Genomic DNA, 19,046 nt, shown 5'->3' with positions numbered 1-19,046 from the left:
AGGACAACATATTTTTATGCTGGTAGGAATGATCCAACAGGGAAAACTGGAACTGCAGGAGAGAGAGGAGACTGTTGGGAGAACACTGCTGAGTAAGCGGGAGGAAGTGGAAGCTAATGCACAAAGGAGTTGGCTTGACACCTCTGTCACAGTTCTTCTGAAGCAGGGAAGCAAAGAATATGAAAATTTATGTAGGTAGTCCAGTTGTGGGATCTTGGGAGAAGTCTCCTGATCGCTTCTACTATTTTTCCCCTGTGAAACAGGGAGCAAGATTATCAGCCTGAAGTGAGGACAGTTAATCCTTATAAGTAATCATTTTCTAGTTCTCCTGTTAAGTGATTTCAGAGCTAGACTTTTAGCCCATCTCCACCAGTACTGAATAATCTTACCACGAGCATTTTTTTGCACCAATCTTACTCCAGGGCCATCTTATTTTCTTGTCTTTATTTTTTCTTTTCATTTTGCCCTTATTTTCACACCTGTATTTTTTAATTATACAAACTGTCTCAAATCCTCTTTAGATATAGGTGAGGTAAATACAAATAAAACCGGGTATCCTTACAATCTCACAGCATTTTAATCTATTCCTAGTATTGCCTCCTAAATTATTCCTAAGTTACAGATTAGTTGTTCCTCTTTTCAAATATTTTCATGGCTCCCAATTATCAAAAATCCAAATTCTTTTTTTTTTTTTGTGGTACGCGGGCCTCTCACTGTTATGGCCTCTCCCGTTGCGGGGCACAGGCTCCGGACGCGCAGGCTCAGCGGCCATGGCTCACGGGCCCAGCCGCTCCACGGCATGTGGGATCTTCCCGGACCGGGGCACAAACCCGTGTCCCCTGCATCGGCAGGCGGACTCTCAACCACTGCGCCACCAGGGAAGCCCCCAAAATCCAAATTCTTTATGATGATATGCAAGGCTCACTCTGACCTGCCTCTAGCTCCATTTCCAGGTTTTTAAGTTTTCCTTCAATTATCACTCCTTGCTCTATTACACGTAACACTTCAGAACTACTATATAATTCTCTGTTGGCAAAATAAATCTTTCTCTTTCCCAGCGCTTCTTGAGCAGTTCTTCCTACCAAGAATTTATTTCTTTTTTCATCTGTCAATAAAAGTTCCACCCATTATTGATATAGTCCAGAGATGATGTTATCTATTATGTATGCTATACAAATCTTCTCAAACAGGATAAAGCATTCTCTCTTATATGATAGTTATTATTTCATTTGTATCTCTAATGAAACAGTTAACTAATACTACCTGTAACATAGTTAAGATGTGTCCTTGTTTGTCTTCCTTGAGAAAGCCTTTTTAACACATCTTAATATCCCTCTTAGCAGTTAACACAGAACTTTTACATAATAGATATTCAATACATGCCTACTGAATTCAATTAAATGTGCATAAAGTTCAAGGCAGCATGATGTAGGCTATTTGTATCATATTTCTGTTTAGAATTCAAAGAACCTCACATGGGAACACGTTTTCAAAGAGTCTCATATATGAAAAACATTTTTCATAACTTTAGCAAAAATGACTAACTGCATACTCAAATATATTTCTCTTAATATATTAATTTTGATTTGTGATCCTTTGAGATACTGGTAGTATTTTAAGATTCTTTACTACATTTACTTGTCAGGAGGCTAATTGAGTTATTTTATTTTAATAATTTTTATACAAGACTATATAAAATTATTAACATCATTTTTAAAACTAGGTTATAAAAATATACATCTGTTGATCATTTATGTATATAGTATAATGATTAATTTTATGTGTCGACTGTACCATGGGATGCGTAGATATTTGGTCAAACATTATTCTGGGTGTTTCTGTGAGAGTGTTTTTGGATGCAGACTGCTCTCCCCAATATAGGTGGTCCTTATCCAATTATTTGAAGGCCTGAATAGAACAAAATAGTTTACCCACCCCCAGGTAAGAAAGAACTTTCTGTCTGACTGCCTTCAAACTAGGACATCAACTTTTTCTTGCCTTTGGATTTGATCCGAAATACCAGCTCTTCCTGGGTCCTGAGCCTGTTGGCCTTCATTGTGGAACTACACCCTCAGTTCACCTGGTTCTCAGACCAGAACTACACCATTGGCTCTCCTGGGTCTCCAGCTTGCTGGCTCACCTTGGAGATCTTGGGACTTGTCTGCCTCCATAATTACATGAGCTAATAAGACTCTCTTTATATACACACACACACAAACACACATATCCTATTGATCCGGTTTCTCTGGAGACCTCTGCTTGATACATATAGATATGAAATATCTATATATAGAAAAAACATGCAGAAATGATAGTTGCTATTTTATTAGGATAGTGCTTTATGGGTTCAAAATTTTTAATATTTTAAAAATCATTTAAAATTTTGTTAAATAAATAACTCCAGGTACATCAGATCTTTGTTAATGTATAATAATACCTGGTATCTAATATTAGAGAAATATTATTAATATTTGAGAAAAAGTTTGTACAGTATACAAAGAAAAATGCTTTACTTTTACATTTATTCCAAAATAATCTGTAAAGTAAATATGGATAATACTTCCATATACATTATTCATAAGCTAAGAGTTTTTACTGTTGATGCAACCTGAAAAGATACAGGCAGAAAGAAGATCAGTGATACTACGGTGTAACTAAATTAACACAGTAACGCTGCAATACCACTGAGAGCCCTTAGTTCACCTGGTTGATAAATAGCAATGAATGGGTTATAGTTTAGTTACAGTCATTATACGGAAAGGAGAAGGTCATACAAGGAGTGATTATTCAAAAACAGGCAAGTATTTGGCCTTCATATGTTTCTTTGGTTTTTACATAAGCAGAAAAAAAGGAGAATACGATGGCCCATATTAAAAGAAGTCAGGCATTAGAAGTTTTTTTTTTAAAAAAGGTTTTGATCTGCCTCTTAGTTCTACTGCATATTTATTTAGCTTCCAAGGGAATTTTTTGCTTTGTGATCTTTGCCAAGGCCCTATTTGTATCAAAGATCTCAGTACCTATCTGTTCCTGATGGATAGTACAGAGAAAATCTATTCCTTTCCCTTAGTGTAATAGCAAACCAGGATGGTTTCTTGTAGAAGTGGCTGCTTTTGATAATGATGATTCATACACAGGGTTAAACGATAAAGGAACTGGTTCTAGAAGATACCATTTATAGAAGAGCTAATTAACTATCCATTTAGTCGTTCAACATTTTTTCTGAAAGTCACTAAGCTCGGGATTGTGGTAAAATATAAATATCTCATTCTGGATCAATAATACTACCATATACTAATACATAAGAATATCAACAGCAAGCATGTACATAATGTTTACTGTGTGTCAACCTTACAGTTTATACTTCAGCTTATTCAATAACTACAGAGAGAGAAAGTAACTTTTGTCCAAGGTCACACAGGTAGTTAAGTGCTAGGGGCGGGATTCAAATTCTGGCTCCAGAGCCATATTCTTGACCTCTAAACCAGGGCTTATGCTCCTCTGTACTACTGACATTTGGGATCTTTGCTGTGGACAGCAGTCTGTGGATATTTATCCTGTGTAGGATAACAGTAGTACCCCTGGCCTCTACTCACTAGATGCCAGTAGAACTACCTTCCTCCTCTTCCCCCTGCCCTCCCACCGGTTATGACAACTAAAAATGTCTCAAGACATTGCCAACTGTCCACTGGAAGATAAAGCAGCCTCTGATTCAAAACCACGGCTTTAATCTGTTGTACCTTTCCTAGAATCAGAACTCTAAGAAGAAAACTATATGAATATATATGTATGCATCTATTAAACAAAGTAGAAGTGGTACATCTGTGCTAAGGAAATTCAAAAGGACAAGATTACTTCTGATTATAGAAGAAATTTAAAGCAGGGGGAGCTTAAGCTGAGGTTTGAATGTAGGTTATGTGTCCCCTCTCTGTGTTCTCTTAATATTTTGTACAGATCTACTATTACTGTACATATTTCCATTACTATTATTATTACTATCATTAATTTCTTTTTGTCTATCTGTTCATTACACTGCTGGCCCTTTGAGGTTAAGGACTATTTCTTTCTTTTTTTAAAAATGTATTTATTTATTTTTGGCTGCATTGGGTCTTCAATGCTGCATGCGGGCGCCGAGGAGGGGCTACTGTTCGTTGCGGTATGCAGGCTTCTCATTGCGGTGGCTTCTCTTGCTGCGGAACGTGGGCTCTAGAGCTCAGGCTCAGTAGTTGTGGCACACGGGCTTAGTTGCTCCACGGCATGTGGGATCTTCCCGGACCAGGGTTCGAACCTGTGTCCCCTGCATTGGCAGGCAGATTCTTAACTACTGCGCCACCAAGGAAGTCCCAGAACTATTTCTTATTCATCTTTGTAACCCTATGGCCTAATATACTGTAGAATATATAAGTTCTCAATAGATGCTGATTGAAAGAATGCTTGGTACATAGGATGTGGACATGTAGAAATGCAGAAGAGCACTGTTATACAAAAGAGTGAAGCCAGCTTCCCTCTTTGTTTCCTGGTGCGCGAGGAGAGTGGATTAAGAGCGCTGCTTAAAGGAGCTCCAGACACGGGCGCGAGCTGCGGCTAGAGACGGGCATGAGACACTAAGGCTGCTGCTGCCGCCACCAAGAAGGCTGTGTGTGAGCACAGGTCACTCTCCACACCTCCCTTCCAGGGAGCCTGTGCAGCCCGCCACTGCCAGGGTCCCGGGATCCAGGGACAACTTCCTCGGGAGAAAGTACGGCGTGCCTCAGGCTGGTGCAACGTCACGCCGGCCTCTGCCGCCGCAGGCTCACCCCACACTCCCTACACCTCCCTCCCCATGGTCTGAGGGAGCCAGAGCCCCTGAATCAGCGGCTCCTTTAACCCCGTCCTGTCTGAGAAAAGAAGAGACGCCCTCCGGCGACCTACATGCAGGGGCGGGGCCAAATCCAAAGCTGAACGCCGGGAGCTGTGCGAACAAAGAAGAGAAAGGGAAATCTCTCTCAGCAGCCTCAGAAGCAGCAGATTAAATCTCCACAATCAACTTGATGTACCCTGCATCTGTGGAATACCTGAATAGAAAACGAATCATCCCAAATTGAGGAGATGGACTTTGAGAGCAAGATTTATTATATTTTCCCCTTTTCCTCTTTTTGTGAGTGTGTATGTGTATGCTTCTGTGTGAGATTTTGTCAGTATAGCTTTGCTTTCACCATCTGTCCTAGGGTTCTATCCATCCGTTGTTGTTTTTTTTAACTTAAAAAATTTTTTTTTCTTAATAATTACTTTTTTATTTTAATAACTTTATTTTATTTTACCTTACTATATTTTATTTTCTTTTATCCTCTTCCTTTCATTCATTCTATTTTATCTCCCTTTTATTCTGAGCCGTGTGGATGAAATGCTCTTGGTGCTGCAGCCAGGAGTCAGTGCTGTGCCTCTGAGGTGCGAGAGCCAATTTCAGGACACTGGTCCACAAGAGACCTCCCAGCTCCACGTAATATCAAATGGCAAAAATCTCCCAGAGATCTCCATCTCAACACCAACACCAAGCTTCACTCAACGACCAGCAAGCTAAAGTGCTGGACACCCCATGCCAAACAACAAGCAAGACAGGAACACAACCCCACCCATTAGCAGAGAGGCTGCCTAAAATCATAGTAAGTCCACAGATAACCCAAAAAACACCACCAGACGTGGACCAGCCCACCAGAAAGACAAGATCCAGCCTCATCCACCACAACACAGGCACTAGTCCCCTCCACAAGGAAGCCCACATAACCCACTGAACCAACTTTAGCCACCGGGGACAGACACCAAAGACAACAGGAACTACGAACCTGCAGCCTGCAAAAAGGAGACCTCAAACACAGTAAGATAAGCAAAATGAGAAGACGGAAAAACACACAGCACATGAAGGAGCAAGATAAAAACCCACCACACCTAACAAATGAAGAGGAAATAGGCAGTCTACCTGAAAAAGAATTCAGAATAATGATAGTAAAGATGATCCAAAATCTTGGAAATAGAATAGACAAAATGCAAGAAACATTTAACAAGGACCTAGAAGAACTAAAGATGAAACAAGCAACGATGAACAACACAATAAATGAAATTAAAAATACTCTAGAAGGGATCAATAGCAGAATAACTGAAAGAGAAGAACGGATAAGTGACCTGAAAGATAAAATAGTGGAAATAACTACTGCAGAGCAGAATAAAGAAAAAAGAATGAAAAGAACTGAGGACACTCTGAGACCTCTGGGACAACATTAAACGCACCAACATTCGAATTGTAGGGGTTCCAGAAGAAGAAGAGAAAAAGAAAGGGACACAGAAAATATTTGAAGAGATTATAGTTGAAACCTCCCTAATATGGGAAAGGAAATAGTTAATCAAGTCCAGGAAGCACAGAGTCCCATATAGGATAAATCCAAGGAGAAACACGCCAAGACACATATTAATCAAACTGTCAAAAATTAAATACAAAGAAAACATATTAAAAACAGCAAGGAAAAAACAACAAATAACACACAAGGGAATCCCATAAGGTTAACAGCTGATCTCTCAGCAGAAACTCTGCAAGCCAGAAGGGAGTGACAGGACATATTCAAAGAGACGAACGAGAAAAACCTACAACCAAGATTACTCTACCCAGCAAGGATCTCATTCAGATTTGATGGAGAAATTAAAACATTTACAGACAAGCAAAAGCTGAGAGAGTTCAGCATCACCAAACCAGCTTTACAACAAATGCTAAAGGACCTTCTCTAGGCAAGAAACACAAGAGAAGGAAAAGACCTACAATAACAAACCCAAAACAATTAAGAAAATGGGAATAGGAACATACATATCGATAATTACCTTAAATGTAAATGGATTAAATGCTCCAACCAAAAGACACAGACTGCCTGAATGGATACAAAAACAAGACCCATATATATACTGTCTATAAGAGACCCACTTCAGACCTAGGGACACATACAGACTGAATGTGAGGGGATGAAAAAAGATATTCCATGCAAATGGACCAAAAGAAAGCTGGAGTAGCAATTCTCATATCAGACAAAATAGACTTTAAAATAAGGACTATTAAAAGAGACAAAGAAGGACACTACATAATGATCAAGGGATCGATCCAAGAAGAAGATATAACAATTGTAAATATTTATGCACCCAACATAGGAGCACCTCAATACATAAGGCAAATACTGACAGCCATAAAAGGGGAAATCGACAGTAACACATTCATAGTAGGGGACTTTAACACCCCACTTTCACCAGTGGACAGATCATCCAAAATGAAAATAAATAAGGAAACACAAGCTTTAAATGATACATTAAACAAGATGGACTTAATTGATATTTATAGGACATTCCATCCAAAAACAACAAAATACACATTTTCCTCAACTGCTCATGGAATATTCTCCAGGATAGATCATATCTTGGGTCAAAAATCAAGCCTTGGTAAATTGAAGAAAATTGAAATTGTATCAAGTATCTTTTCCGACCACAACGCTATGAGACTAGATATCAATTACAGGAAAAGATCTGTAAAAAATACAAACACGTGGAGGCTAAACAATACACTACTTAATAACGAAATGATCACTGAAGCAATCAAAGAGGAAATCAAAAAATACCTAGAAACAAATGACAGTGGAGACACGACGACCCAAAACCTATGGGATGTAGCAAAAGCAGTTCTAAGAGGGAAGTTTATAGCAACACAATCCTACCTTAAGAAACAGGAAACATCTCAAATAAACAACCTAACCTTGCACCTCAAGCAATTAGAGAAAGAAGAACAAAAAAACCCCAAAGTTAGCAGAAGGAAAGAAATCATAAAAATCAGATCAGAAATAAATGAAAAAGAAATGAAGGAAACGATAGCAAAGATCAACAAAACTAAAAGCTGGTTCTTTGAGAAGATAAACAAAATTGCTAAACCATTAGCCAGACTCATCAAGAAAAAAAGGGAGAAGACTCAAGTCAATAGAATTAGAAGTGAAAAAGGAGAAGTAACAACTGACACTGCAGAAATACAAAAGATCATAAGAGATTACTACAAGCAACTCTATGCCAATAAAATGGACAATCTGGAAGAAATGGACAAATTCTTAGAAATGCACAACCTGCCAAGACTGAATCAGGAAGAAATAGAAAATATGAACAGACCAATCACAAGCACTGAAATTGAAACTGTGATTAAAAATCTTCCAACAAACAAAAGCCCAAGACCAGATGGCTTCACAGGTGAATTCTATCAAACATTTAGAGGAGCTAAAACCTATCCTTCTCAAACTCTTCCAAAATATAGCAGAGGGAGGAACACTCCCAAACTCATTCTACGAGGCCACCATCACCCTGATACCAAAACCAGACAAGGATGTCACAAAGAAACAAAACTACAGGCCAATATCACTGATGAACATAGATGCAAAACTCCTCAACAAAATACTAGCAAACAGAATCCAACAGCACATGAAAAGGATCATACACCATGATCAAGTGGGGTTTATTCCAGGAATGCAAGGATTCTTCAATATACGCAAATCAATCAATGTGATACACCATATTAACAAATTGAAGGAGAAAAACCATATGGTCATCTCAATAGATGCAGAGAAAGCTTTTGACAAAATTCAACATCCATTATGATAAAAACCCTGCAGAAAGTAGGCATAGAGGGAACTTTCCTCAACATAATAGAGGCCATATATGACAAACCCACAGCAAACATCGTCTTCATTGGTGAAAAACTGAAAGCATTTCCACTAATATCAGGAACAAGACTAGGTTGCCCCTCTCACCACTCTTATTCAACATAGTTTTGGAAGTTTTAGCCACAGCAATCAGAGAAGAAAAGGAAATAAAAGGAATCCAAATCAGAAAAGAAGAAGTAAAACTGTCACTGTTTGCAGATGACATGATACTATACATAGAGAATCCTAAAGATGCTACGAGAAAACTACTAGAGCTAATCAATGAATTTGGTAAAGTAGCAGGATACAAAACTAATGCACAGAAATCTCTGGCATTCCTATACACTAATGATGAAAAATCTGAAAGTGAAATCAAGAAAACACACACATTTACCATTGCAACAAAAACAATAAAATAGCTAGGAATAAACCTACCTAAGGAGACAAAAGACCTCTATGCAAAAAATTACAAGACACTGATGAAAGAAATTAAAGATGATACAAATAGATGGAGAGATATACCATGTTCTTGGATTGGAAGAATCAACACTGTGAAAATGACTCTACTACCCAAAGCAATCTACAGATTCAATGCAATCCCTATCAAACTACCACTGGCATTTTTCACAGAAGTAGAACAAAAAATTTCACAATTTGTATGGAAACACAAAAGACCCCGAATAGCCAAAGCAATCTTGAGAACGAAAAACGGAGCTGGAGGAATCAGGCTCCCTGACTTCAGACTATACTACAAAGTTACAGTAATCAAGACAGTATGGTACTGGCACAACGACAGAAATATAGATCAATGGAACAGGATAGAAAGCCCAGAGATAAACCCACGCACATATGGTCACCTTATCTTTGATAAAGGAGGCAGGAATGTACAGTGGAGAAAGGACAGCCTCTTCAATAAGTGGTGCTGGGAAAACTGGACAGGTACATGTAAAAGTATGAGATTAGATCACTCCCTAACACCATACACAAAAATAAGCTCAAAATGGATTAAAGACCTAAATGTAAGGCCAGACACTATCAAACTCTTAGAGGAAAACATAGGCAGAACACTCTATGACATAAATCACAGCAAGATCCTTTTTGACCCACCTCCTAGAGAAATGGAAATAAAAACAAAAATAAACAAATGGGACCTAATGAAACTTCAAAGCTTTTGCACAGCAAAGGAAACCATAAAGAAGACCAAAAGACAGTCCTCAGAATGTGAGAAAATATTTGCAAATGAAGCAACTGACAAGGGATTAATCTCCAAAATTTAGAAGCAGCTCATGCAGCTCAATAACAAAAAAACAAGCAACCCAATCCAAAAATGGGCAGAAGACCTAAATAGACATTTCTCCAAAGAAGATATACAGACTCCCAACAAACACATGAAAGAATGCTCAACATCATTAATCGTTAGAGAAATGCAAATCAAAACTACAATGAGATATCATCTCACACTGGTCAGAATGGCCATCATCAAAAAATCTAGAAACAATAAATGATGGAGAGGGTGTGGAGAAAAGGGAACACTCTTGCACTGCTGGTGGGAATGTGAATTGGTACAGCCACTATGGAGAACAGTATGGAGGTTCCTTAAAAAACTACAAATAGAACTACCATATGACCCAGCAATCCCACTACTTGGCATATACCCTGAGAAAACCATAATTCAAAAAGAGTCATGTACCAAAATGTTCATTGCAGCTCTATTTACAATAGCCAGGAGATGGAAACAGCCTAAGTGTCCATCATCGGATGAATGGATAAAGAAGATGTGGCAAATATATACAATGGAATATTACTCAGCCATAAAAAGAAACGAAATTGAGATATTTGTAATGAGGTGGATGGACCTAGAGTCTGTCATACAGAGTGAAGTAAGTCGGAAAGAGAAAGACAAATGCAGTATGGTAACACATATATATGGAATTTAAGAAAAAAAAATGTCATGAAGAACCTAGGGGTAAGACAGTAATAAAAACACAGACCTACTAGAAAATGGACTTGAGGATATGGGGAGGGGGAAAGGTCAGCTGTGACAAAGTGAGGGAGTGGCATGGACATATATACACTACCAAATGTAAAATAGATAGCTAGTGGGAAGCAGCTGCATAGCACAGGGAGATCAGCTCGGTGCTTTGTGACCACCTAGAGAGATGGGATAGGGAGGGTGGGAGGGAGGGAGACGCAAGAGGGAAGAGATATGGGAACATATGTATATGTATAACTGATTCACTTTGTTATACAGCAGAAACTAACACACCATTGTAAAGCTATTATACTCCAATAAAGATGTAAAAAAAAAAGAGTGAAGCCACAAAGCATAAGACCTGTTTAATAATCACTGACTACAACTTGTGACTCTGAAAGAGGAGTTGAAAAATGGTTGGAATCAGACTCTGGAGAGGTTTTCTATGTTTTGTTAAGGAATCTGTACTTAACTGAGTAAGTGGGCCCATGCAGTTCAAACTGGCATTGTTCAAGGGTCAACCATATGTCAAAAATTTAAATGCACATACTTTTTGATTTCACAATTTTACTATTAGGAAATTATTAGGTTAATTTTTGAACCTATATGCATTGATTATGGGAAATGATATTCATTGCAAATTCTGAATTCTCCGAAGTTCCCTATCTAAATTATCACAGCTTACTACACACAATATATATAGTTGTTCCAAAATTTCTTTTCATAGCCTTGACAATGCAATTAGATCTTCTGATGTTAATGGCATTACCATCCTCAGACTGAATATTCCTATCAAAAACATTTCCATCTTCCTTGTTTCATGAAATCAACTGTCGAAACTCTGTCAGGTTTTCTTCCACTATAACCCCACTATCCTCACCTCTATAGTTCCAAGGCATTGCACGATTTTTAGATCTTTCCCCTAGATTATTAAAGTGTTCCAGTTAGATTCTTACATAACCTTTTATCTCACCTACTTATCCACTTTCATCAAACTTACCCTCTGAAATAACAAATTATATCATATCACTCTCCTAAAAATATGCCCCAGAAGAAAGTCTCAAGTTCTGGTATTCAAAGTGTTCTTCATTCTGACCTATAGTCTCCCCTTAACCACAGCCTTCCAGGTAGCTAATGCTACAGCCCAGCCAGCCCTGCTACTGCCCTGACCAAACATTCCTCTATCACAGTGGACAATTTCCTACCCCTTAGCATTACACATCATAGCAACCCTGAGGGGAATCCCCACTTCTACCTATTTTCAATTTTCTAAATTCTACTCACTCTTTGTAGCTCAACACAAATGCTACCTTCTCTGCGGTATCATTCTAAATTAGAAATTGCTTCTCTTCGAAACTTCCAAACTACTTTATCCCTCTATATAGCATTCATTTCAATTTGCCTTATATTATAGATATACATATATGTATATATATAGAATCATTAACAAATTTTAAAAATATTTTCCACATGAGAAATTGTTGACATAAAATACAAAGACTGAAAAATAAATCTTAAAATTCTTTAAGCATCTTAGAAAAACACACAAAAAAGGCTATAAATGTACTAGAAGATCTATTTAATTAATAAAAAAACATTAACCAGATAGTTGCTACTGTAAAAACATCAAGTTGACAAATACTAAGAGAGAGAGAAAGAAAAAAAGAGAAGGAAAGAGAGAAGGAAGGAGGGAAGTAGGAAAGAAGTGAGGGAGGGAGGGAAGGGAGGGAGGGAAGGAAGGAAGGAAGGAAGGAAGGAAGGAGGGAGGAAGGGAGGGAGGGAGGGAGGAAGGAAGGAAGGAAGGAAGAAAGGTCCAGTTATTTTTGTATCTTCCTCCCAAGCACAGTGTTTTATACAGAGCAGGCATTTAATAAGTATTTTAAAACATGAATTAATAATGGCTCACATTTTTTTCATATTTTTTTCTTAGATCCATACATTTTTATAAAACTAGTTTGAATTTTTAAATATGAACTTCTTGGAATACATGATCATTTTATTTTTTAATTGAAGTATAATTACTGTACAATATTACATAAGTTACAGGTGTACAATACAGTGATTCACAATTTTCAAAGGTTAGGCTCCATTTATAGTTATTATAAAATATTTGGCTATATTCCTCATGTTGTAGCCTATTTTATACCTAATAGTTTGCACCTCTTACTCCCCTCTCCCTTTCCCTCTCCCCACTGGTAACTACCAATTTGTTCTCTATATCTGTGAGTTTGATTCTTTTTTGTTATATTCACTAATTTGTTGTACTTTTTAGATTCCACACATAAGTGATTACATGATCATTTTAAATCCAATGGATGTTTTTCAGAGGGTTGAAGGTAGCCCAGTGTCTACTTTTCCTACCCCCACCAAAACAAAAAACAAAATAAAGCAAAAAAGACTTAATGTTACCTTTTCAACATCGGAGAGAGAAGTTAGTGATTGATTTTGAAGAACCTCTGGTGCAGTGAATGCTCGAAGATCCTGACTGGAAATATTTTCATCTGTAAATGACACGCTACCAGATGGCAGCAATAGCAGAGACCATGGAGAAATGATGAAGCCAAGGGCAGCAGGATCAGCTATGCTTACTGGTTTGTAACCATACAGAATGAAAAGAAAAAAGAAAGATAAATGCTTAAAATTAAGGGATCACAGATCACATAAATGAATACCCCAGCATATTCATATATATGTGCAGTTACATACACCAAATCAACATGCTACAAAATGAGAGTGGGTTTCATACACCTAATACTGCTAGCATTATTAACAACAATGCCTTGATTTGGCTTAGTCTTTCAAACTTAGACTAGATGGCAGATCTTAGAAACTAGAAATAGAGAACTTTCATTGTCAGTCATGAGACTATACTTGGTTCAAATACTTATCACAGTGATAAAGAGATATGAATAAGAATCAACAGTTCTTACATTTTGTTGGGTGGAGGGTGGTTCATGGATTCCTTTGAGGATTTGGTAAAAACTATGGTTGAGAGACCATTTCAAGAAAACTGCCCATAAATATAAAACCCTGTAAACAAAAGGTGTTTGGGGACTTCCCTGGTGGTGCAGTGGTAAAGAATCTGCCTGCCAATCAGGGGACATGGGTTCGAGCCCTGATCCGGGAATATCCCACATACCATGGAGCAACTAAGCCACAACTACTGAGCCTGCACTCTAGGGCCTTCAAGCCACAACTACTGAGCCCGTGTGCCCAGAGCCCATGCTCCACAACAGTAGAAGCCACTGCAATGAGAAGCCCGTGCACTGCAACGAAGAGTAGCCCCCACTCGCCGCAACTAGAGAAAGCCCGCGTGCAACAACGAAGACCGAAGGCAGCCATAAATAAATAAATAAACAAATATATATATATATATATATATATATATATATATATATATATATAGGTGTTCATGGATATCCTTAGAGGCTGTTTATGGAGCCCAGGTTAACATTCTCTGATTTAGACTACAGTGTTCTGAAACTGATAGAAAATAATTCCTTTGAAAATTCATCAGATTTAGAATTAGTTTCCAACTACAATGAAAGTCTCCTTTTTTTTTTTTTAAAGAAGATGTTGGGGGTAGGAGTTTGTTAATTAATTAATTTATTTTTGCTGTGTTGGGTCTTCGTTTCTGTGTGAGGGCTTTCTCTAGTTGTGGCAAGCGGGGGCCACTCTTCATCGTGGTGCGCAGGCCTCTCACTATCGCGGCCTCTCTTCTGCGGAGCACAGGCTCCAGACGCGCAGGCTCAGTAGTTGTGGCTCATGGGCCTAGTTGCTCCGCGGCATGTGGGATCCTCCCAGACCAGGGCTCGAACCCGTGTCCCCTGCATTCACAGGGAGACTCTCAACCACTGCGCCACCAGGGAAGCCCGAAAGTCTCCTTTTTGCATCAAGATATATATAGTCTTGTATGCATTTATTCATTATTTCAGTAGAATTTCAGGCAGCTCTGTGCTACCAAATGTGATCAATGTGGGCTCTAATTTTGCTATGTTTTGATGTTTGTCTTTATGGGTGCCTAAGAGCTCAGTTTAAGAGTATTAAAAAAAAAGTCCTTAGATTTCAGCAGGCCTCCTCTAAAAGTAAAGCTATACATTGGGCTCAACAATACAGACTTATTAGAAGGAATATTATTTGACCTACCATTTCAAAAGGAAATTAAATAGGTTTGAAGGTAAATGTTAAATAAAACTGAGTTACAGACGCAAGAAATCTCTATAGGAAGGTCACAGAAGGCCGTTGCCCACCAATGCCATGCTTGTTCAATCTGAATATGTTACACTGCTCTCTAAGTCAAATCGTAAGAAACTGGCAGAAGTCTATAGTTTATCAAACATACAGTATCTATGCTTTCCTAAAAACAACTTTCATTAGAAGTGAATCATCCATCCTTTCTGACTTTTTTTTTTTTTTTTTTTTGCGGTACGCGGGGCTCTCACTGTTGTGGCCTCTGCCATTGTGGAGCACAGGCTCCGGACGCGCAGGCTCAGCGGCCATGGCTCACGGGACAAGCCGCTCCGCGGCACGTGGGATCTTCCCCGACCGGGGCACAAACCCGTGTCCCCTGCATCAGCAGGCGGACTCTCAACCACTGCGCCACCAGGGAAGCCCCCTTTCTGACTTTTTAACCTCTAACTATGGTCAAGATTCTGATAATCAGAATTTGACTTACACTGAAAAAAAAGTAAACTATTAAAATTCATTTCTCCTTTGAAGAGTAAAAAGCCAACTGTACGTCCTCCTGTATTCTTATGAATTTGAAACATGTCTTTAACAACTGTGTCAAGGAAGAAAAATGTGTTTGAATGCATCTTTAATCAGTCAGCATATCTTATGTGGCCCTGAGGCCGAGTTACAGACTAGTGGTCCTCACATTCCTACTCAACCACACATCAGGTTGCTAAGAACATGACTCAGAATTCTCATGGCAAAATATGTTTCAATGAATCATCATAGCTGTTAAGCTTAGGTATACTATTGCCTTTCACAGCCACTTTACACACTGTCTTTTACTTGAGATTTTTCTTGTTTCTTGAGGTAGGATTTTATTGCTATAAACTTCCCTCTAGGTTTGGGTCATTGTGTTTTCATTGTCATTTGTTTCTAGGTATTTTTTAATTTCCTCTTTGATTTCTTCAGTGATCTCTTGGTTACTGAGTAGTGTATTGTTTAGCCTCCATGTGTTTGTAGTTTTTAGTTTTTTTCCTGTAATTGATATCTACTCTCATAGCGCTGTGGTCAGAAAAGATACATGGTACGATTTCAATTTTTTAAAATTTACCAGGGCTTGATTTGTGACCCAAGATATGATCTATCCTGGAGAATGTGTCATAAGCACTTGAGAAAAAAGTATATTCTGTTGTTTTTGGATGGAATGTCCTATAAATATCCATTAAGTCCATCTTGTTTAATGTGTCATTTAAAGCTTGTATTTCCTTATTTATTTTCATTTTGGATGATCTGTCCACTGGTGAAAGTGGGGTGTTAAAGTCCCCTACTATGATTGTGTTACTGTCGATTTCCCCTTTTATGGCTGTTAGCATTTGCCTTATGTTTTGAGGTGCTCCTGTGTTGAGTGCATAAATATTTACAATTGTTGTATCTTCTTCTTGGACTGATCCCTTGATCATTATGTAGTGTCCTTCTTTGTCTCTTGTAATAGTCCTTATTTTAAAATCTATTTTGTCTGATATGAGAATTGCTACTCCAGCTTTCTTTTGATTTCCATTTGCATGGAATATCTTTTTCAATTCCCTCACTTTCATACGGTATGTGTCCCTAGGTCTCAAGTGGGTCTCTTGTAGACACCATATACATGGGTCTTGTGTTTGTATCCATTCAGCCAGTCTATATCATTTGGTTGGAGCATTTAATCCATTTACATTTAAGGTAATTATCAATATGTATGCTCCTATTACCATTTTCTTAATTGTTTCAGGATTGTTTTTGTAGGTCTTTTCCTTCTCTTGTGTTTCCTGCCTAGAGAAGTTCCTTTAACATTTGTTGTAAAGCTGGCTTGGTGGTGCTGAATTCTCTTAGATTTTGCTTGTCTGTAAAGGTTTTAATTTCTCTGTCAAATCTGAATGAGATCCTTGCTGGGTAGAGTAATCTTGGTTGTAGGTCTTTCCCTTTCATCACTTTAAATATGTCCTGCCAGTCCCTTCTGGCTTGCAGAGTTTCTGCAGAAAGATCAGCTGTTAAACTTATGGGGATTCCCTTGTATGTTATTGTTGCTTTTCCCTTGCTGCTTTTAATATTTTTTCTTTGTATTTAATTTTTGATAGTTTGATTAATATGTGTCTTGGCGTGCTTCTCCTTGGATTTATCCTGTATGGGACTCTCTGTGCGTCCTGGACTTGATTTACTATCTCCTTTCCCATATTAGGGAAGTTTTCAACTATAATCTCTTCAAATATTTTCTCAGTCCCTTTCTTTTTCTCTTCTTCTTCTGGGACCCCAATAATTCGAACGTTGGTGCGTTTACTGCTGCCCCAGAGGTCTCTGAGACTGCCCTCAATTCTTTTCATTCTTCTTTCTTTATTCTGCTCTGCAGTAGTTATTTCCACTGTTTTATCTTCAAGCTCACTTATCCATTCTTCTGCCTCAGTTATTCTGTTACTGATTCCTTCTAGAGAATTTTTAATTTCATTTATTGTGTTGTTCATCATTGTCTGTTTGCTCTTTAGCTCTTCTAGGTCCTTGTTAAACCTTTCTTGTATTTTCTGCATTCCATTTCTAAGATTTTGGATCATCTTTACTACCTTTACTCTGAATTCTTTTTCAGGTAGACTGCCTATTTCCTCTTCATTAGTTTGGTCTGGTGGGTTTTTACCTTGCTCCTTCATCTACTGTGTATTTCTCTGTCTTCTCATTTTGCTTAACTTACTGTGTTTGGGTTCTCCTTTTCGCAGGCTGCAGGTTTGTAGTTTCTGTTGTTTTTGGTGTCTTCCTCCAGTGGGTGAGGTTGGTTCAGTGGGTTGTGTAAGCATCCTGGTGGAGGGGACTGGTGCCTGTGTTCTGGTGGATGAGGCTGGATCCTGTCTTTCTGGTGGGCAGAACCACATCTGGTGGTGTGTTTTGGGGTGTCTGTGACCTTATTATGATTTTAGGCAGCCTCTCTGCTAATGGGTGGGGTTGTGTTCCTGTCTTGCTAGTTGTTTGGCATGGGGTGTCCAGCACTGGAGCTTGCTGGTCATTGACTGCAGCTGGGTCTTAGCGTTGAGATGGAGATCTCTGGGAGAGCTCTCACCAACTGACATTACATGGGGCCTGGAGGTCTCTGGTAGTCCAACGTCCTGAACTCGGCTCTCCTACCTCAGAGGCTCAGTCCTGACACCCAGCCGGAGCACCAAGACCCTGTCAGCCTCACAGCCAGGTACGTGGGGATTTTCTTGCCTTTTGGGAAGTCTGAGGTCTTCTGCCAGCATTCAGCAGATGTTCTGTAGGAGTTGTTCTACATGCAGATATATTTTTGATGTATTTGTGGGGAGGAAGGTGATCTCCACATCTTACTCCTCCGCCATCTTGAAGATCCTCCCCCGCACTGTCTTTTAAAAGCTTCTTCTTGGGTATCTCATGCACAAATACCACAGAATCGGGGCTTCCCTGGTGGCGCAGTGGTTAAGAATCCACCTGCCAATGCAGGGGACACGGGTTCGAGCCCTGGTCCGGGAATATCCCACATGCTGCGAAGCAATGAAGCCCATGCGCCACAACTACTGAGCCTGTGCTCTAGAGCCTGCGGGCCACAACTACTAAAGCCCATACACCTAGAGCCTGTGCTCTGCAACAAGAGAAGCCACTGCAATGAGAAGCCCACGCACCGCAACGAAGAGCAGCCCCCGCTTGCCACAACTAGAGAAAGCCCGCGTGCAGCAACGAAGACCCAACACAGCCAAAAATAAAAATAAAATAAAATTAAAAAATTTACAAATACCACAGAATCCAGCCAGAGAAGAACTCAAACAAGGCAGAAGAATATTTTCTTTGCCAAAAGATGCTATTCAAAATATTGAGATTTCACATGTCATGGACATAATAAAATAGTCTATAATCAATTCTTTTCAAATTAGTAACTAAATGGAACAAACACTAGGAGACCAATTCAGAAGGCAATGCACTAATATCTGTTATGAGATGATGATGGCCTGGAACCACAGTGGTAGTGAGAACCTGTTGGAATGCAAGTGTATCTAGAGGTAGTGACAACAAAATTTCCTGACAGACTGGATGTGGAGTGAGAGAAAGAGGGGAATCAGGATGACTCCAAGAGTTTGGTCTCAGGAACAGGAAGGATGGAGTGTCATCAACTGAGAGTAAGAAGACTGTAGAAATAGCATAGGTTGCTGAGGTAGGGGCTGGGAGATAGTGGTAGTAATTAGAAC

At 38.9% G+C, this 19,046-nt stretch overlaps 1 protein-coding gene across 16 annotated transcripts in view; it reads right to left on the bottom strand.

Moving 5' to 3' along the window:
• Positions 1-19,046, bottom strand: part of PTPN13 (protein tyrosine phosphatase non-receptor type 13) — a 235,696-nt gene that overhangs the window by 138,330 nt on the left and 78,320 nt on the right. For all 16 annotated transcript variants that reach the window (XR_010943112.1, XM_067736501.1, XM_067736502.1 and 13 more), the window contains one exon: positions 13,069-13,247. Coding sequence is in view for 13 of the 16 variants with exons in the window: in XM_067736501.1 (XP_067592602.1) it covers positions 13,069-13,247 (179 nt within the window). In the remaining 3 variants the exon portion in view is untranslated. The remainder of the gene's footprint in view (positions 1-13,068; positions 13,248-19,046) is intronic.

This window comes from Pseudorca crassidens, chromosome 4 (assembly GCF_039906515.1).
Source record: "Pseudorca crassidens isolate mPseCra1 chromosome 4, mPseCra1.hap1, whole genome shotgun sequence".
Lineage (NCBI taxonomy): Eukaryota > Metazoa > Chordata > Mammalia > Artiodactyla > Delphinidae > Pseudorca > Pseudorca crassidens.
This window is presented reverse-complemented; position numbering and strand designations above follow the sequence as displayed.